Consider the following 22,275-nt stretch of genomic DNA (forward strand, 5'->3'; position numbering starts at 1 on the left):
GTCCTGTAGGTAACATAAGGCTATAAGGGAGATCCGTCAATACTTTTGTCAGGTGTAGATTTTTGTTCACATTTAAAATGTAACAAAAGTGAGTGAAAATGGAAATAAATGGATAATCAAAACAAATCTGGCGTTAAAAATTGTATGGAATTAATTGGAGGAGATATATGAAGCCAAGAAATGCCCCGTGCATTAGCTGTAGGCTGCAGCAGTGTCGGATGCAGATTGTATCACAATTCTAGCATATCCACCATGACCTGCAGGGTTCACATCAAGCTCAAGCACTAAATAAATTCCTCCATTATTTCTGCTGGTTATAACTATCACAGTTTGCAGACACACTCAAACCTACCAATACCCTTTCAGTTCACCAAACTGACCAAACTGGGCTTCATAGGTGTTCATGGAGCCTGTAACCACTGAGATGCATTAGCATAATCTTTAAATCTTTTATTTCTAGGAAACGTGGATTCTGCCAGATGGGGTGCACACCAGTATGTCAGTGTGCATGGTTTACAATCATTGATCCTGGTGGTAGATTTCCTTCAAAAGGCAACATTGTACACCAAGTACACTTACACACCAGTGTGTGTCCCCTGAAACATGATCAGTTCTTCCATTATCTATTATCAGTTTTTAAAATTGTGCAAATGCGCCTCAGCGGCTCCTATCTTCTAGCCAGTTAGAAGATAAAGAAAGAACATAGTGGGGCACATTTACTTACCTGGCCGCCAGAGTTCACCTGAAGTGCATCAATGCACTCTGCCGGGATTCACTGAGATTGTGCACCCGATTTCCTGCATGTGTCGCTTCCCTGCTCAGGTCTGCCGGAGTTCATCTTCTTCTTCCCGGTGCATGTAAGTGCATTGGATGCGACACAATTTGAATATTAAATCCCTCACTTATTCCGAATCCGCTGGATCGTCCGACGGCCCGCCTCTTGATTTCTGTTGCTTGAAAGCCAGCGCAATTGCGCCACAATCCGATCACGTGCGACACAATCCCCAGTTAAATACCTGTCACAGCGGTGCACATCCTGAAAATTTCAAAAATCTGACTAAAGTGCATTCCGCAGACCCTTAGTAAATAAGCACCAGTATTATATTATTTTACCACACAAGTGATGACATTTTGGTACATAGGATGTAAGTATTTAGTGTCCAGAGACATCTTAAAGTCAGGTAAAAAAAAAACACGTTGGGGCACATTTACTTAACCGGTCCTGTATCTGACCCTGCATCTGTCGCTTCCCCGCTGAGGTCCGCCGGAGTTCACCTTCTTCTTCCCAGTGTATGTGAGTCCATGTCTTGCGACACAATTTGCAGTGTTAGATCCCACGCGTTGTCCGAATCCGTCGAATCGTCCGACGGGCCGCCCCCCGATTTATGTTGTGTGAAAGCCAGGTCCGATGCTCCAAAATACGATCGTGTGCGGCAAAAACCCCTGTTAAATGCGGCGCAACACTTAGCAAAAGTGAATAAAATTGAAGCGCTGGATTCCAGAAATGATCCAATACAGATTTATAGGATCCTTTGAGGCATCGGTTTTCTCTTTGTTTTCGGTACCAAGCTGCAGGGAAAGTGAGTGTCTGACAGTGTAGGTATGTGAGCGCACCCTCCATCAACAAGTTTTCTTACTGAAACAGTCTGTAGTTCAAAAGTCTACAAAATGAACAAGCATTTTTTAAAGCCAAGGAATTTAAGATATAATCCAGTTGCCTGAGATTGATTATTTACTGATGATATTACTCAGGCCAATGTCACATTCCATTTTTCTATCTAACTTGTATCGGAAAATAGTTTCACTGTGTACAGCTTCACCAACATAAACCGCCTTGTTAATCTAAGATAAGGAGAAAATGTTCTGTATACAGTAAGACAAGTTTGGTGACCAGCGATTGTACACTCCCCACCCCATTACTAAATTGACATTCATCTGCGATCTCGGCTTGAATCAGTCTTGGTTTCCCATGGTGGGCTGTAGCTCACAGAAGTGCCAAATAATAGCTTTCCATACACACAATGTGGAGGTATACAAGGAAAGATTGAATAGCAAACGTGGATTTACATAAATAGAGAGATGGGAAGCAGAATTTTTTAGAATTTTCCAGGGACAGTGTATATGACACAACATAGCAATACAATAGGATCTCTTCGCTGAGACTGTGGGCTCCTTGTTATGCGACTAATGGTTTTATGAGAATGTGGAACTATCATTTACTACCCATCTAGTATTTCAATGTGTCCCTTTAATTGAAAGTTTTGGTCAACCCTAAGGCTCTCAATGGGGACATTCCTTGTTCCTAATGGCTACAGGAATAGAACAATTGTTAACATTTTTGATCCACCCGGCATTTCTAGGTTAAAAGATCCGGGGCTGTGTGAGGACATTACTTACTGGGGGGGGGGGGGGGGCTGTGGGGGGCACATTACTTACTGGGGTGGGAGCTGTGTGAGGATAATACTTACTGGGGGGCTGTGTGAGCACATTACTTACTGGGGGGCTGTGTGAGGACATTACTTACTGAGGGGCTGTGTGGGCACATTACTTACTGGGGGGCTGTGTGAGGACATTACTTACTGGGGGGCTGTGTGAGGACATTACTTACTGGGGGGATGTGTGAGCACATTACTTACTGGGGGGCTGTGTGAGGACAATACTTACTGGGGGACTGTGTGAGCACATTACTTACTGGGGGGCTGTGTGAGGACATTACTTACTGGGGGGCAGTGTGGACACATTACTTACTGGGGGCTGTGTGGGCACAACACTTACTGGGGGGCAGTGTGGGCACATTACTTACTGGGGGCTGTGTGGACACATTACTTACTGGGGGCTGTGTGGACACATTACTTACTGGGGGGCAGTGTGGGCACATTACTTACTGGGGGGCAGTGTGGGCACATTACTTACTGGGGTGCTGTGTGGGCACATTACTTACTGGGGGCTGTGTGGACACATTACTTACTAGGGGGCTGTGTGAGGACATTACTTACTGGGGGGCTGTGTGGGGCACATTACTTATTGGGGGCTGTGTGGGGACATTACTTATTGGGGAGCTGTGTGGGATACATTACTTACTGGGGGTTTCTGTGTGGCACACATTACTAAATGTGAGTAACTGTGTGGGCACATGACCGGGTGGGTAACTGTGTGGGGCACATTACTAGGGGGGTAACTGTGTGGGGCACATTACCAGGGGGTAACTGTGTGGGGCACATTACCGGGGGGTAACTGTGTGGGGCACATTACCGGGGGGTAACTGTGTGGGGCACATTACCGGGGGGTAACTGTGTGGGGCACATTACTGGGGGGCTGTGATAGGCCTTGGTTTGATCTCATTTGCGTTTCCATTGAAAACACATGTGATGGGTAACGAGCACCTGGTGGCAAATGTGTGAATGTAGCCTTACAGTATTTTGGAGAGATTGTTAGGGGCAGCAGCAGGATAACACTGTCAGGGAACCAAGATATAGTGACAGTGAGGAACATAAGATGTGGTGAGGCCTAATGGAGAAGATGGAGGATGCGTCACCTGCAGTCACTGGATGCAAGTAGGGATTTCTCCGGTGTTTCTGTAGCTGTATATACCAGCAGTAAAGTGGTTATTGGCACAACCACATGTGAGGAGGTTATGTACAGGAGGGGGCATTACTGTAAGTGCGATACACATGTACTGGGACCCGTGTCCCGAATATTTTACAACCCTAGCAATGCCCCTGCCACCCGGGTCTCAACCCCTCACCGCTCCATAGGAACTTGAGCTTTCACATTGAAAATCTGGACAGAACCTGCTCTATCCTCTGCGGCACAGCTGCCCCGCTTGGTCATGCACTGTGACACAGCATGCGCACCACACAATGACCGAATGTAATAGACCTCTATGGGGGCCATGATGTGGACGCTATTTGTCCGGCCAGATGGTCATGTGCATGAGGCCTGAGCCTGCCTAGTTTGATGGGGTTAAGATATACGACTGTGGAGACCCCTAACAATCAGCGAGACAGGTATTTTTATACCTATAATTTTTATACGCTTGACTCATCGGCTAATTCTAAAGCAGATTCATTATTTACTTACAAACTAAAATTATAATCCTAAAATGTCATCATTTTCCAGAGAACTTTCTTATGGAATCTGTTTATTGACAACATGATTACAGAATATGCAAAGCGATTAGGCAGAAAACTGCGATACAAAGACACTGGAAAGGTTAGGTACATCTGGTCACTGATAGATTTTGACAATTATCTTGTACACTGAATATGTATACAATTGTGCATTGGTAATTTTGGAGAGATAAATACAGCAGTGGTTCATTGGTTTGTAAATTAAATCAGATTATTCTTTGCTGTGTCACATTCATGATTGTCAGACATTTGATTTCCAGGAACACGAATACTATACAGACAAACATACATACATACATACAATACTCACATGTAATATCACCCCCATATCATGATTTAAAGGAAACTTGTCATGCAAATTAACCCATCCAAATAAATACTTCATTTAAAACTACGATTCCTTAAATGGTCCTATGATCCCCAAATTGTTCCTTTCCTTGGCTGCAATGTTAAAAAATCAGTTTGTAAACTTACACTACTCATGTGAGTCCAATGAAGCCCAGCATATTCATGAGTTACTTGCATCGCTCTGCATCTAAGTTCCTGATTGACAAGTCTCAGTGTTACAGAACTGCTGCTATGTGGAACATTGAGTTTGAGCTCTGTTACCTCATTGGCCACGTCATGGCATGTGATCAGGGTGAGATCATCTAGGGTCTATTACATTTGCACAGTTTAGCCCATGTATGTATCTGATCACATGAAATCAAAGCAGCCTCCAAGGAGGAGGAGTAGAAGTCCGCAGAGGAAAGCTGTAATCATGCCATGATACTGCCATGTCTTCAGATATATGCAGGGTCTACGGTTTGCTCAGGTAGCAGGCTAAAGGACCTGTGAGGTTGTCACCTGGTCAAATGACATTCTGTGAAAAAGCATAGGAGGTGTGGATGGGTGGGGCCGGTTGAGCAGGACACACCCCCTTTGATTCCAGTTAATATGAGATAAAGTTGATTTTTGGGGATGTGAGGGGAACAATTTTTAGCTAATAGAAGGGTGTCAGTTAGTTATTAAAGCTCTATAGGAACCCGTCACTAGCTGTATTTGTCCATACATTGGATACTGTAGTAATGGCAGGTTCAGTGCACAATTAATAAAGTTATCATTATATAGTTTTTTTTTTCCCCTTGTTGGTACCTATACCACTAACACATATATAATCCAATTTACCAGCAATGTAAAAACAGCAGCTTTCTTCATTATGTAACAGACTTAAAACATGTATAAAGTACATAGGAGGGGCACAGAACAATTATAGCAACTAGACACATAGCTAACTTCTAAACGGTGTCTGCTTACCCGCAGTTATATATACTAAACACCAGTGAAGTGGAATATTGCAAAAAAAAAAATACATTTATTACATTAAATGTTACTAATTTACCATCAAATTTTATGAATTACAAAAAAATCTCCCATAGGTTTGGGCTACATGTGTCATAACCGACCATGGCTTAGCTGCTAGATACTAAGCAAATACTAAATCTCACCTATTTACCTATAGAAAATATCTTCCAAAGTCATATGCAAATGAGCAGAGAAGAGCTGCCTGAGAGGAGTCAAGTTTAGAGGCTGCAGGGAGAGTTACTTCAGAAGCATTTTTGGTTCTATAGCACCTAGAAAAATTATTTTGGTGTCATATTAAAGATACGAATCTCATCTTTCAGAATAGGCAGTTTTTGCCTATTTCTTTAACTGTCTGTAGCAGCAGAACAACAAGATTTAAGTGACCTGAAATATGAGATTCATATATTTAATATGCCACATATTAAAAAAATCATGTTTCTGGTACTACAGAACTGAAGATGGGGGCATCGGGAGTGACACACTCCCTGTAACCTCTAAACTTGACTCATTTCAGTCAGAATATGACTCTTCTCTCCTGATTAATCACATGACTTTGGAGGAGATTTTTTTTTTTTTTATAGGTAAACAGGTGAGATTTCACATAAAAGAGGGAATTCTAGAAAGGACATTTCATACCTTACTTCAAGGGTCTAGTATTTTAATGAGCTGAATCTGGTGACAGTGTCCCTTTAAGCAGGAGTTTAGCAATAAGTTTGTATCTGGTCGTTCAGCTGCCCCAATAACCCCTGAAGCCTCAGCCTAATACCATGTGCGACTTTCTAGAATGAAAGTCAAATTCAGTAATTCTTTCATTTATAAAGTACAATATACAAGTAAACATAACAGACTGTATTTTAGTTACGAGAAAAGGTCGTATAGGGCAGCATTTATTATAGGAAGCACAGATTTGCTTTTGCCCATCATTGATTTCAAGTATAGAAGAAGGCACAGGAGGCTCTGGTATCACACAATTATGAGTGGCCCTGGCATCACTTGTCACCCACATTCAGATATTGCATTGGTGACATTACAGATGGTGGTGGCGTCGCCCAGTTGCTGGCCGAACAAACAGCATGACCACACCGGAGGGATTGATGCTCATATCAAAAGCAGTTTCTGGTTTCACCGTTCTCAAGAATTCTTTATCAAAGACATCAAAAAGTTTATAACCAAAAGTGCTCTTGGTTATATTGAGTAGGGCGAGGCTTGTGGTGAAGCGTTTTGGCAGACCATCCGTTCCCTTATTCAACACTGCCACAGCATATTGTTCATCCACCAGTTCTCTCACCCAAACCTCCAAAGAGCCACTCTGCACAAAAGAGGAAATGCTTAGTAAGTAGGATTGTCATATGTCAAAGATTATATACAATACAATTACTTTGAGACATTCACCTAAAAAAAACCTACCCAAAGAAGATGGCCAGTAAATATTAAATATGGTGGAACTAAAAAACTGGTTTTAGACTTTGAGTCCACATAAGGAAAAGGTGATCTTTTGATTGATTTTACTTTATCTGCCCACAATTTTTCTCAAGGGTTAAAGGGAACCTGTCATCAAGAAAGACATTTTTATTTGATGTTGCAATAGCCTCTTGCATCTCAATTAATACACTGCTTTTTAAATGTTTCTTTAACATTACCTGGCTCCCTGCCAGCAGTAGTTGATGCATCCTGAGGAGGAGAGAGGAAGCATTCTCCTCAATGCCTCCTCTTCCTTACTCATCATCCTCCCCCTCCCTCAGCCTTTTCCCTGCTCCCTCCCCCTGCTTACGTCCGCTCGCCACCACAAGCAATTCTCAACTAAATCGCCCCCTCTCATCTTTGGGACTCACCACACACTGCTGGCAGGGAGCCAGGTAATGTTAAAGAAACTATTAAGGAGCAGTGGAATTATTCAGATGTACGACATAGACATTTTTGAAATCAGCATGCCAGAAGCTTTGGAACCTGTCACCATGTAAAAATGAGATTCCTGATGACAAGTTCCTTTTAATGTCATTCTTAAAGGAACAATCCTGAAAAAACCAATACATTACTTATACCGACTACAGTGTTTAATGGGGGTGGTGTATAACCCTTTGCTGAACTTTGAATTGTCCACCGACTCTCTAGAGCCTGAGAGAGGCAGTCATGGTTCCTCAAGGTAAAAGGAGGCAGAAAATATATTCTCCCTGATCGATGAATCCTCTGCTGAGGCATCCGGGCCGGAAAAATATATACCTCAGCACAGCTGAGGATTCATCTATCAGGGAGAACAATTCTAATTGAAAACAATATGGATCAGTATGGGCAAATTAAAAAATTCTGAATGATAAAGAAGCTGAGGATGACAATAACAAAATTCCACTTGAAAAAAGGGGTCACGTTGTAATTTTATACATTTGGTAACAATAAAGTCTATTTTATGTATCATTATTGCAATCTGCACGTATGGTGTTGCGCCTTTCTTCTATTCCCACATTCCTGGAACTCCACCCGGCTTAGCACCGCAAGCTGGAGGCAAGAAGCTCTTTAGTTGCCCCCATATGGACACGAACGCTTACACAAGAGATGTGCCTTCAATACCAACAACATCCGGTGAGCGGCCTACTTTTAATCCCTGGATATCAGATATGTTATTTAACCTTACGGTCCTGAAATAAAAGTCTCTCCTGGGACTTTGGACTCACCCTAGTAGTGACATTCCGACTAAGTGAAGCCCTGGGCAGGAAAAAGGTGGGAAGTGGATGGATACAATGCAAATAATAATGGGGGGGGGGGGTCTCCAGTCAATATATTGGACATGTGTGTAGCATTTCCAGGGCTCAATTTACATGAATTAAAACAATGTAATGTGCAATAAAACAGAAATGCATGAAGACAAGATGTTATTTCATCCACACACACCTTTGCAATTCTTTTCCCCTGCTTTCCAAGAGGGTCCTGGTTAATAGCGATCATAAGCCGATTCTGTAAAAGCTCCTTTGCATCTTCAGAAATGGTCCTTAAATCGTTGGACATGATAAGTGGAGCTGCCATCATAGCCCAAATGGCCAGCTGGGATTTAGATTGATCATAGCTCAGACCAAAATTCCCAACAATCAGCTACAATAGAAAATGGGTAAAAAATGTAATTAGTTGAAGAATCCTAGAGATTAATGATGGAAATGGCCATTCTTCATTGTCAATGTAACTTCTTATTCTACACAAACAATACATGGTACAAGTAAAGCCTTCAGTATTTCTGTTCTGCTCACCATATCTGGATCGTTCCACCTGCCAGGACCTGCAGCCGGCTGTAGCGCATCCTGGTTGTCTGCAAACCATTCTATGATGTCCATCACACTGGCCCACGAGTCTTGTATGTCATCATAGTTTCTCCACATGTTACAGATTTCTCCTAATAATGTGTAGTTCACCTATGGGGATGTTATAAAGTTTTTATCATCTTATAAATATTTCAGCCTGGTGAGTCAATGACTTTTAAGTAATTGTGTTCTATACTTACCTTTGGTGGAAGACCACCTTCATATGCAGGCCAGCTGCAGGAATAAAGGATAGGCCTTCCAGTTGCATTCAAAGCTGCACTCATTTTAGGATATCCTGCATGAAAATATACATAATTTTAGCTGCACAGATTTAAATTTTTCCAGCAGCGCCGGTTTGTGGGTGTTGGGGGCCCCTGGGTAAAAGAACTGACGGGGAACCGCAATTATTTCCAATACTGCTGATCACAAAGCAGGAATGGAGGCAGGCAGGATGGTGAGGGCCCCCTACTCCTGCTCAGTAGTGGGGGCCCAGGGGCTCACGCCCCAAGTGTACTCCCTATATTTCGGGGGGTCACTTTCTCCTGGTGCTGGGAGTCCCTCATAGATCATCTTGTTATCTCCTGAGTTGGGTATAGAAAGTAACATGGTACATCCCCTTTAGAAGGATTCTCCAGCCACTAAAGTGAAAATTCCAGTTTTCCCCTATCCTGTGGATAACTTGCTGGGGTTCCCAGTATTAAGGCCCACAAGGATCACATTTATTCAGGGTACAACTGAGCCCCATTCTTGTGATGTGTGGGGTTTTGACCACTGGCACCCCCACTGTTCAGCAAGTTATCCCCTATCCAGTGGGTAGAGAATAAATTGTTGTAACTGGAAAACCCCTTTAAATTCATTTGCAGAACCGATGCCACTCTGTCAGCAACCCCCATCGAGAACAACTGTTCTATTCATGTCCTACGAAAATGAGACTGCCAGGCATCAGGGAAATGAAATGTTCTGCAACATAATAGCTCCTTTAATGACACATCGGCAGGATCATTTATAATATTTGTAGGAGAATAATTACCTGAAACTGGGAACATACCTAATGCTTTTTCAGTGGAATTTGAATAGCAGCCGTCAAATTTTAACATGTCTACTTCCCATGACGCAAAAGTGTCAGCATCAATCTTAATAGTGTCCAACGTTGTCCCAGGATAGCCACCACAAGTAAAGTTCCCCATATCTGCATATATACCTATCTTCAGACCTCTGGCATGGATCTAAAAATGACAAAAGAAAATAACTAATGCCATAAACAGTGCTGTATTCTACATCACTTCACTTGGAAACAACTGATGGAAACTAGTCTCTAAAAATTATAAGCAGCATAACTGCATTTCTGTTCCAGGATTGTAGCTGGACTTGGAGAACTTGGTCCACTGGGGCATGAAATCTCTTCACGGAGCACAGTATGGTTTGCAGTTAGAAACTCCTGAAGTATTCATTCAGAAGAGCAGAGGGAGAAGCTGTGCTGTAGTACACTGAAGAGATCTTAAACATCAGTGCAGCAGAGTGTTCTGAATCCAGCTGCAATTCTGGAATATAAATATAATTTTTCACAAACAAAAAGGATTGGTTACATGTCCAGGTTAGATGTCCAGGGCCAAAACCTGGTATGGTCATGGTCAAATTTGCTGGTAGACTCCCTTTAAATAGCATTTCTGTGCATCTTGCTGAGACCAAAAATGTGTGCACTTAACAGTTTTAAAGTGAACCTGCCACCAGGAATGTGATTTTTTAGCTGGTGACGGGTCCCAATAGCCTATGCTACGAGGATTTTTAAAAAGCCTTTGTAGTTTAAAATAATTTGATTTACATTACCTGGCTCCCTACCAGCAGCATGTGGTAAGTCCAGGAGGAATACAGCTGCAGCCTGTGTGTTCCTGTGTCTTCTCATACATTTTTCCTCTCCTTCACACCATCCCCCTCCCTTCCCACCTGCTCAATGCATTTAACAGGTAGTGGGGAAGGTGTTGGATGAGTGTGGAGGAGAGGAGACTGACACAGGCACAGACAGGCTGCAGCTGCAAGGAACTCACCACCTGCTGCTGGCAGGGAGTCAGGTAATGTAAAATAAACTTATAAACTATTACAATGATTCTGAATGCTGACAAAGGCATTTCTAAAATTAGCATAGCATAGGCTATTGGAACCTGTCAGCAGCTAAAAATTATGATCCTAGTGAAAGGTTCGCTTTAAATAGGTTAAAAGGAGTTATGGGGACTGCCCATGTCATAGGAAAAAATGCTTAATTCTTAAAGGGAACCTGTCATAAGCAATTGGCCTAATAAACCACTACCAGAATATTGCTGAGCAGCTTTACACCTACTAGTTTTTGTTTCTTTCATGGCCCCGTGTGGTGGCATCATCCTGAAAATCAACTTTGAAGTGAGATGTAAATTGGTTGTATAAAGTCAAGGAGGAGGAGATTTTAACACTGAAGTCAAGATGGGGGAGCTCTGAATGCCTCCTCCTCAGTGATTGACATCATGCATCGGACTTCAGGAGATCTGGTTAGTGATGCCTCTGGATGCAGGAGCATCAATAACAGTGATGGGGGCTTTCTGAGGAAGAGAGAGCTTGACTTCAGTGTTTACTTCTGATTTCAAAGTAGATTTTCTGGATGATGCCACCACAGGGGAGGATGAAAAAAAACATGATCTGGAAGGTGTTTAGCTGCTTGGCAACATACTGGTAATGGAGTGGTTTATGAGGTCAATTTCTGTTGACAGGTTCCCTTTAAGCGCACTCAAAAATATGTTGCAGCACAGCTGAACGAGATTTAGAAGCTAAAGCCGGAGATTTTTTTTTGTGTGTAAACGTGTGAGATTTTACATTAAAAAAGGAAATCTAGAAAGGACATTTCATACTCTACCTAAGGGGACTAGTAGTTTAGTGGGATAAAACCTGTTGACAGGTTCCCTGTCCTAAGATAGAAAGTCCTATTTCTATCTTATGCATAAAATCCTAAGGATTCCAACTCCAAAGAGACGGGGCACCCCTGTTCAAGAGAGAAGCCCATAAGAACCACAACTATCAGACATATGTCCATAAAGGAATGCCCCTTTAAGGAGTCAGCACTTACGGTAATACTCCCTTTATTTTTCATCAAAGTTTAATAAAATGTTTCCATGCAGTGCATGTTTTACTCACGTAATCGGCAAGGGCCTTAATGCCACTTGGAAACCTGTCTGGGTCAGGTTGGAGTCGTCCATTAGAATCTCTTTTCTTCAAGGACCAACAATCATCGATGCTAATGTAAACGTAACCAAGGTCCCTCCATCCACTGTCAACCATTTTGTCTGCGATATTCTTAATCAGAAGCTCACTAGAAAATATAACATAAGAGAGGACTGTAAATAATCGAGTCCTGGAGTCTGTACGAGTCGTACTATTTAATGGATTGTGGTTTTTATATTTTCATCATAATTTAACCCCTTCAATACTATCACATGGATATATAAATCCCCTGTGCACATGCATAGACTTCTTGACAATGGAACACTTCAAACGGCTACATCTTCTGAACAGTGAAACTTACAAACACAGTTCTATTGTCATTTTAAAGAAAGAATCTCCCCTTAAATATTGCTCGGGATTGTCTTTCTAGGTGTCACAGAATCAGAGATACTCACTGCAGTCAAAAAGGTTTTTTTTCCCCACACAGCTCTCCATTACCAAATGTACCGTAAATAAGAAAGAAAAAAAATAGTTCTGTGTCACCTAGAAGCTTCAAATGTCATCTAATTTTATGAGACAGGTTGCAGTGTGCACAACACGTCAGTTCCTAGGCTTTTTAGTTAACAGAGCCGATTCTAGAAAAGCAACCCTTCCCTAAGACATACAGCTTACAAGATTAATAAACTTTATAAAGTGTTGTAGAACCTCATACTACACACCTCAGCTGCTGCAGAACCTCATACTACACACCTCAGCTGCTGCAGAAAACCAGTCAGAGTCTGGTGTTATCATATAAATTGATAGGAGGAGATTTATCACTGCTTCTAAGCCAGTTTTCTGCCATAGAAGCAGTGAAATAATTGCAAATTCTTGCGCAGTGCAGAATATGCATATAAAATAGTGAATAAGCCACCTCCACGACATGTAGGGGTAGAGTGAGCGCAGAGGGGTGACGGCCTACCTTCTTTGCCTAGCGGGGGGGGGGGGGGGGGGGCAACAACAATCATACACCAGCCCAGGAGCGTCAACATATGATAAATTCTTCCCTATTTTGTTTATTGTAGCCAGGTTGAGGGCTGTCTCACAATACCTGTGGTCGGTCCATTACCCTGGACCATGCAGTGTCCTGTTTCAAGGACCAACCACTCTGTTGTGGACTAGACTCCTTGCATCATATCAGTATAGCTTCCCTTCTAAATGCAAGCACTGACATTGTAATGATTACACTTCAGGTCTGCTGTTTAGAGGGGAAAGCAGGGACTTCTTTCATCATAAAGTCACCCCCACCCCTCAACACCTACATAGTAAAGGCTGTGCCGGGACCTTGCACCGATTATAGCACAATTATACACCTGGCAGGACCTGGCGTAGAATATATCTGGCGCAATGTGTATGGCAGACAGAGTGAGCATCAACAGCTGATGCACAATACATCAGCTCTTTAAGAATTACTCCCAGAGCTTTTACAGCACCATAAAATCTAAACACAATGTTAGGCCTTGAACGTGTGCATGAAGCCTTGACACAATGTAAACGCTATGTAACACACGCACAATACATAAAACACACTAATGCTGCCCACACGCACACAATACATAAAACACACTAATGCTGCCCACACGCACACAATACATAAAACACACTAATGCTGCCCACACGCACACAATACATAAAACACACTAATGCTGCCCACACGCACACAATACATAAAACACACTAATGCTGCACACACGCACACAATACATAAAACACACTAATGCTGCCCACACGCACACAATACATAAAACACACTAATGCTGCCCACACGCACACAATACATAAAACACACTAATGCTGCCCACACGCACACAATACATAAAACACACTAATGCTGCCCACACGCACACAGTACATAAAACACACTAATGCTGCCCACACGCACACAGTACATAAAACACACTAATGCTGCCCACACGCACACAATACATAAAACACACTAATGCTGCCCACACGCACACAATACATAAAACACACTAATGCTGCACACACGCACACAATACATAAAACACACTAATGCTGCCCACACGCACACAATACATAAAACACACTAATGCTGCACACACGCACACAATACATAAAACACACTAATGCTGCACACACGCACACAATACATAAAACACACTAATGCTGCACACACGCACACAATACATAAAACACACTAATGCTGCACACAATACATAAAACACACTAATGCTGCACACACGCACACAATACATAAAACACACTAATGCTGCACACACGCACACAATACATAAAACACACTAATGCTGCACACACGCACACAATACATAAAACACACTAATGCTGCACACACGCACACAATACATAAAACACACTAATGCTGCACACACGCACACAATACATAAAACACACTAATGCTGCACACACGCACACAATACATAAAACACACTAATGCTGCACACACGCACACAATACATAAAACACACTAATGCTGCACACACGCACACAATACATAAAACACACTAATGCTGCACACACGCACACAATACATAAAACACACTAATGCTGCACACACGCACACAATACATAAAACACACTAATGCTGCACACACGCACACAATACATAAAACACACTAATGCTGCACACACGCACACAATACATAAAACACACTAATGCTGCACACACGCACACAATACATAAAACACACTAATGCTGCACACACGCACACAATACATAAAACACACTAATGCTGCACACACGCACAATACATAAAACACACTAATGCTGCACACACGCACAATACATAAAACACACTAATGCTGCACACACGCACAATACATAAAACACACTAATGCTGCACACACGCACAATACATAAAACACACTAATGCTGCACACACGCACAATACATAAAACACACTAATGCTGCACACACGCGCAATACATAAAACACACTAATGCTGCACACACGCGCAATACATAAAACACACTAATGCTGCACACACGCGCAATACATAAAACACACTAATGCTGCACACACGCGCAATACATAAAACACACTAATGCTGCACACACGCGCAATACATAAAACACACTAATGCTGCACACACGCGCAATACATAAAACACACTAATGCTGCACACACACGCCCAATACATAAAACACACTAATGCTGCACACACACGCCCAATACAGATAACACACTAATGCTTCACACACACACACACAATACACTAATGCTACACACACACAATACATATAATACTCTAATACAGCACACAGTTGCTTCTATACGCTGTCTGGCGGAGGCAGAAGTCTTCTCGGTAGATCCAACTCCCCCCCCCCCCCGGGATATAAATGGAGCAGTTTGGACTTCAGAGCTGATGACACAGGAGGGCAGGCGCACAGCTGGCAGAAGAAGCTCAGTTTCTGCATCCTGTGCTCTGAGAACACAGCAGACATAAGAGCTGGGAGCCCCTCCCCCTTCCTCAGTGACTCGACAACTGCAGAAGAGGGAGCGGCACAGCTCTAGCAGTATATTTCTACAATCTCTGTACTGTGGCCCCCATTGTGCTCTTTGGTTGGGCAGTTGCATGTTTCCCCCGGTAATATAAATGGCCATGGTGCCCAACATTCTTCAGCAGTGTGCAACATTTAGAGAAGCGGGATGCAAATTAGAATCTACAAGAAAAAAAAAAGTATCACACAGTGTGGTGTCTGTACTTACCATCCACTGCCACCTAGTGGATTTTTTTTACATATTTATATAAAGTAAAGCAAGAGAATCAGCATCAGCAGTAAATGGGTTCAAGACTGAATGACAACAATTCTACTTCTTTTTGCAGACAGCTGAGAATTTCCAAATGTAATTCACCACTTCTTTATATTTAGTTTCCAGAATCTACATAAAAAAAACATTTCTCTAAACTGTGGTTAAAGGTCTAAAATACAAAGAAGTAAAATTGAAAAAAAAGGGATAAAAAAATTGCTCAACACAAAAAACAGACCTAGAATAATAGCTTTGTTTAAAGAGAATCTGTCATCAGTTTTGACCATACAAAGCTGCAGACAGTGCCAAGTAGTTTGTCTGTGTTAGTAGCAGCAGGACTGTGAAAATGCATTTATGTTTGTAGCTAGACTTGGAGAACTGGACAAGTCTCCTCAAAGCAAAGAAAGGGCTGTGCAGTGTTCTGTGAATTGATATCACACACCAGTGCACCAGAATTCACCAAGGCCAGCATCAATCCTGAAATATAAAATGCATTTTTTTCACAGCCCTGTTGCTACTAACACACAATGGCTATTGAACTTGCAATGTGATAACTTGCAGTTACCCATGTTGAAAACAAAACAGAGAGGCATGTATGTATGTATGTATGTATGTATGTATGTATGTATGTATTAGACCCTCTCTAACCTAATATAACAAAATATCCTTTGGTTTGTCATCAGTATTAATCAGCTGGAAACCTCTTTAACAAAAGATAATATTTTACTTTTTAACCACAGTTGAAATAGCTCACAGGACTTCTGGGCAAAACAAAGTTTAATAAATTGTGGACCTTGGTCACTTAGTCTTGCTCTATTAAGTGAGTAGAGCATGAACTTGCTGACAGGTTCCCTTTAAAAATTAGCTTCAATAAAGAAACAGGTCTTACCCTATGCAATTCTCTGGATCAATCTTACAGTTGATGTTGCACCTGTAGCGCTCCCATGTCATCCAGCCCATGGGAGGCGTCCGGACTAATCCATTGTCCAAGGATGAGCAGAGCGTTGACAAGGCAAGGAATATGCCCACCACGACCAGGTGCATCTTGTCCACCCTTAAAAATTGATTACAAATTATTATTTATTGAATATACACAAACACAAGTATAATGTTATAATATTACACATATTGTATTTTTACTAAAATACTTTTTCCCTCCAAACATGATGGAATCTGAAATAGAGGTTCCATAATATAAATTGGTCAACACTTCTTTTTACTGTACATTCTCTATATGGATGGAACAGTGATGGAAAATTGTCCATGAAAAGAATCCAGAAAAGAACAGGTCTGATAAAAAAAAAAAATGTATAAATAGATTAATAGGGGTCCACTCTCCTGTAGCGAGTGCGCGGTGACAGAAACTGTGTGTGTTGCCCCACTCTGCTGCTGGCTGTGTCCCCATTGGCGTAAAGGGAGAAATATTTGCAATTACAGGCATTGAACCAGAAATTGTGATTATTTCGGGGCTTGGACAGCATATAAGCCATGATAAATAACCAGGGCTGTAGAATTGGAGACCATTTTGGTGGAGTTGAAATAAAATGGACTGAGTCCTACTATAGTAGGATAGTAGTGAAGCTCCTCCCCTACAGATAAGAGGTGTAGGAACGTCTCAGCTCATCTTAGAACTGCTAGAGTGATCAGGAAAACTGGATTAAGGTAGGATTGTTCAGTGTATGTTCTCACTGTATACTGCTTTATGTTTTAGTTTGCTTTTCCTCCAAGTTCATGTTTGTAGGGTTAGGGGACTCACTAAACAAATATTATTTGGTACATTTTTATTGAAAACAGTTTTTTTCCCCCACATATTGGGGCACATTTACTAAAAATTGATGAAACTGCACTAAAGGTGCTCTGCCTGTGTATAATGCTGGGTGTGCCAGAAATATTGAATAATGAAAAATATTCATTAAGAACGTGCGCCAGAAATAATGAAACTGTCGCTTCTCTGCTCTGGCCCAAAAGAGTTCACCAACTTTTTTGTGGTGCGCCTTTAACATAGGGCGTGTGATAGACTTTGCATGTTGAACCTGGAAAACGGTCCAGAAAGCTCCCTAATTTATGTTGAATGATGCCTCGTGCAGCTGCGACACATTTGTGGTGCCGGCACTTCTTAAATACCTGTGCAAGCAGTTGCCACCTAAAAGAATGTGCAGGAAACGGGTGCACGGCCCTTAGTAAATGTTGTTGTTTTGCATTATTACAATTTATTAAAGTTATAGTCCTAAGGGCTGATTTAGATTGCTGTGTGCTCGCCCAGACCCGGCAAACACAGGGCCGCTAGGAGGAGGGGTGAGCACTCTTCACCCCTCCTTCCTTCATAGGTAGATGAGCAGCCACGTTGTAAATCTGCTTAAGTACATAACATGTCCTATAGTTTGCGTCGTGGCCGCCTGACTCTATGGGGGCTATGATCTGATCTCTGCCCTTATAACAGGCATATGAATGCACCCCAAGGTTGGATTCCATTACGTTTTTTATGTTCTGACTAAATAACTTGGTTATTATTACTGTAAATGTATAATTTAAACATGCTCCGTGTATGTGGGAGTCTTAGAGTTATGGAAATTTAGGTGTGGGAGGTTTGGCTTACCAACTCCAAAGCCCCATAAATAACCCCCATTGACTTAAAGTCAGTCTGAAACTTGCAGTATATTACAGATAAACAGAATTGTGCAAGAGCCCTTCACCACAATATATTTACCTTAGGAAATTAGCAGATTAAAAGAAAAACCTGACTTTCTGGTTTTGTCACCAAGAACTTACTATTACCTATTTACTAATAGGGCTCCTACAAGGAGTCACACGACCATAGTCATATGTTCTAGTCTAGTTCCTGCATTGTAGGATGTTGGCTGAGCTCTGTCCGGCTGTGAACTAGGCGTGACACAAGGAAATGTGACATCGTATAACTTTCTTAGGCTGGAGAAACACAGATCTAGACTTTGTACTAGAAAAAACATCTTTGGAGCTTGCACTTGCATTTAAGAAGTGTCTGTGCCAGTTTTGTGTCGTGGCTGCACTGTGTTCGACAAAACGAAAAAAATGTGCGCACATGGTACAGATTGCACTAGTTTTAATAAATCTGGGCCACTAAAGGGGTATTCCCATTTCCGCAAATAAAACGTTATTGTTTGTATAGAGAAATGTAGACATTTTTCCAATATACTTTCTGTATTAATTGCTCACAGTTTTCTAGATCTCTGCTTTCTGCCATTCTAGGGAAGTAAACAATGAAGATTATGCATAGAATGACAGCAAGCAGAGATCTAGAAAACTGTGAGAAATTGAGACAGAAAGTGTATTGGGAAAATGTGTAACTTTTCATCATGCAAACAATAACTTGTTGAAATGAGAATACCCCTTTTCTGGGCCATGGGCCCCCAAGGGAACCTGAGGCCTCAGTCCGCAGCCTATACCGCCTATGTGGTAATCTGCCATTAAGATGTAACATGGATGGGCTCCGGTAACACTCTCAGGAGCCCTACAGGCTCATTAGCTATAATTATTAAAGTTAATTTTAGAATGAAGGAGGCCAAAGATAACAAATATCAGAACATTACCACAGTCCCGGTGTCTGGATCTAAGAGTAAGGTTGCATTCAGACAACCGTAGGGGGACGTATCTACGGCTGCAACCTTGCGGCCATACATACATTCCCTATAGACTGGCAATGGCCGCACAGAGCGTTACAAGACACGTCCTATCTTTCCCTGTGTTTTGGGCAGAGCGCTGTGGATCACTATTCCTCTCCATGGTGCCGGACGTAGCCGTGCGGGCATACATTAGTGTACATGCACCCTTTGTGTCCCTGATTTATCATGCCGGATTTTGATGAGAATTGTCCACTTTCATCAAACGTTACTGTTTGTATCATGAAAAGTTGTACAATTTTCCAATACACTTTGTATATAAACTCCTCACAGTTTTCAGTGTTTACTTCCAGCAGATAGAAATAAGTCCATGGTCATGTGATGTCCATCAGGTACGCGGCTTCTTAGTATCACCGAAAGTAATCATAAGCGGGAGATATAACAAGGTGTGTCATCACATGATCATGGACAGACTTATATTAACAGTAAGTAAACAAGAAGCTTCCTACCTAATGACAACAATCAGAGATCTAGAAAACAGATAAAGTATATTGGAGAATTGTATACAAATGCTAGTATTTGCTGAACTGGGAACACCCCTTTAAGGCATAATCTCTGTTTGATGGGAGCTGGTAATGTTGTTTGTAGGATTTGGTCCCCAAATGCGCATCTCTATCTATATATGTACATACATACAATCATATATACTTCTATAGACACGTATTGGTTATATATGCTCAGTATCTCCAGAAATTAGAGCAGTGCAACAACCACAATATAGGGAATAGTATTTGTTATAGCTTTTTTTACATTCATATACACTGTACTTGTATCTGTATAACCTCAGGATCATGGGCAGAGTTGTATTACATTCTTAATAAAAGAATACACAAAATGCAAAACAAACAAGACAGGTAGAAAAGATATTTCATGCAAACACGACCAACCTGTACACACCAATGTCTGCTGCTGCAAGTCCTAGAGATGGAAACACATTCAGCTGCAGGAAGCAGGAACTGCAGGCAGAGATCACAAGACTGCAGAGACTTCCTTCTGCTATTGTGAGCTCTACCTCATACTGTGCTGCATTGCCGCCCTCTGCTGTACATTTTGTGGAATAACACCCACTCTGAGGATTTTTCACAATTTGTGTTGAAATAATAATTCCTTTATAATAATTCCTTTATTTATATAGCGCACACAGATTACACAACGCTGCACAGACCTTGCCAAATCAGTCCCTGTCCCCATGCGGCTCACAATCTAATCAATCTACCAGTATGTTTTGGAGTGTGGGAGGAAACCGGAGGACCCAGAGGAAACTCAAGCAAACACAATACATGCACTGATGTGAAAAAGTTTAGATAAACCCTAACAAGCAGCCTTTCCATATATACCAGCCGTGCCCGGACCATACCTTTCAGCAAAATCAATTAAAGAGGTTCACCCTCAATCTGATCAGGGGAACCCCTACAGTTATCATATTGGTCCATTGAATATTATGAGAGCATTAGAAATGACAGTTTCCATAGAATTGAATGGAATTGCGGCAGGATGCATGCGTCATTCAGTTTTTGAGAACAGCTAACATATTGGTGAATATGAGGAGAACAATTAAATTTAGAGTAAGCCCTTAAAAGGGTTTTCCCACAAAGACAAGTTTATTAAATGTACTCAGGATAACAAAATAACACATTCTGTAATTCAATGTTATTAACAAAAATACAGTATTTCACAGTTATCAGTACCTACTGTCTCTATCAGTCTTGGTGTACACAATATCAGTTGCCCCTAGACACGACCCTGTAACCGTTACTGGTGCCCCTGCGATGCAGCCGTGCCCGTCTGCAGTCTGACTTACCGGCTCGGTGCACACGTCCCCACGTACTTAGTAAATAGCCAGCCTCTTCCCTTATGCCCCGCTAGATCTTTGTTACTGATGCCCTGTGCTCGTGTTGTGAATTCCTGTTGTGACCCCGGGTCCGTCCCTGACTACTGTACGCTCCTTTGCAGAACCCAGACTGCGATTATCCATGCCCAACAAATATGATGGAGATCCCAGGGGATTCATTACCCAATTCTCCTTACATATTGAACTGACGCCTCACAGTTCGCTATAGAACGCTCTATGGTGGCTTTTGTGATCAGCCTTCTTTCTGGTAAAACACTGGCACGGGCTACCCCCCTTTAGGGCAGGAACGACCTGGTCTCAGCTACTCTCACCGCGTTCCTTGCTGAATTCCGGTTCGTTCTTTGAGGAACCTGTCCCGGCGTCTTATGCTGAGACTGCACTACTGAACTTGCATCAAGGGGACTCATCTGTCAGAGACTATGGGGCTTATTTACTAAGGGTTGGCAGATCGCATTTCCGTCAGTCTTCCCAACGTTTTTGGGATTTGCGCCGCTTTGACAGGTATTTAGAAGGGGATTGTGTCGCACACGATCGGATTTTGGCGCAGCTGAGAATCTGCCGCCACATCCACCCTATGACTGCCCAAAAGACTTGATGCCGGGCACGTCTCCTCCACGGGGTACAGTATATACCCTATTTGTTCCCGAAACCGCGGCCATGTCGGCCTATGTGAAGGAGAACCTGCAGAAAAGCTTTATTCGCAAGTCTTCTTCTCCTGCCGATGCTGGATTCTTCTTCGTGGCCAAGAAGGATGGTTCCCTCCACCATGCATCAACTGTGTTCCAGAAGTTTGTCAATGACATTTTTAGAGACTTCTTATATACCTGTGTTGTTGTCTATCTAGACGATATCCTGGTATTCTCCACGGACCTTGAGTCCCATCGGGTTCAAGTTCTCAGGCGCCTAAAGGCCTCACCTCTATCACCTTTATGCCAAGCTCAAGAAGTGCCAATTTTACCAAAAGAGTCTTCCTTTCCTCGGATACATCATCTCTGACAAGGGACTTCAGATGGACCCTGCCAAGTTATCTGTGGTACTTCAGTGGCCTCGC

At 42.2% G+C, this 22,275-nt stretch overlaps 1 protein-coding gene across 2 annotated transcripts; it reads right to left on the reverse strand.

Moving 5' to 3' along the window:
• Positions 1-4,124: 4,124 nt before the first annotated feature.
• Positions 4,125-20,379, reverse strand: NAGA (alpha-N-acetylgalactosaminidase). Of its 2 annotated transcripts, none has more exons than XM_072120697.1 (8): positions 20,270-20,379; positions 16,606-16,770; positions 11,921-12,095; positions 9,810-9,987; positions 8,962-9,056; positions 8,711-8,872; positions 8,361-8,558; positions 4,125-6,783 (listed from the first exon to the last, which is right to left on the reverse strand). In XM_072120697.1, exons 2-8 carry the CDS (start codon positions 16,758-16,760, stop codon positions 6,502-6,504), a joined length of 1,245 nt encoding a protein of 414 aa, XP_071976798.1. In that variant the 5' UTR covers positions 16,761-16,770; positions 20,270-20,379; the 3' UTR covers positions 4,125-6,501. The 2 variants fall into 2 exon arrangements, with proteins under 2 accessions (XP_071976798.1, XP_071976799.1); XM_072120698.1 differs by having other exon boundaries at positions 20,260-20,379.
• Between the last annotated feature and the right edge of the window lie 1,896 nt (positions 20,380-22,275).

Source organism: Engystomops pustulosus, chromosome 8 (genome assembly GCF_040894005.1).
Source record: "Engystomops pustulosus chromosome 8, aEngPut4.maternal, whole genome shotgun sequence".
In the NCBI taxonomy this organism is placed as follows: Eukaryota; Metazoa; Chordata; class Amphibia; order Anura; family Leptodactylidae; genus Engystomops; species Engystomops pustulosus.

Excerpts from the sequence above, each read along its gene's own strand:
- NAGA (XM_072120697.1), bottom strand. The coding sequence starts at position 16,760 with ATGCACCTGGTCGTGGTGGGCATATTCCTTGCCTTGTCAACGCTCTGC. Across the intron at positions 8,873-8,961 it reads AAGGTGGTCTTCCACCAAAG|GTGAACTACACATTATTAGG; the intron begins GTAAGTATAGAA and ends ACATCCCCATAG. Across the intron at positions 6,784-8,360 it reads AGGGGAAAAGAATTGCAAAG|AGTGGCTCTTTGGAGGTTTG; the intron begins GTGTGTGTGGAT and ends TCTTTTGTGCAG.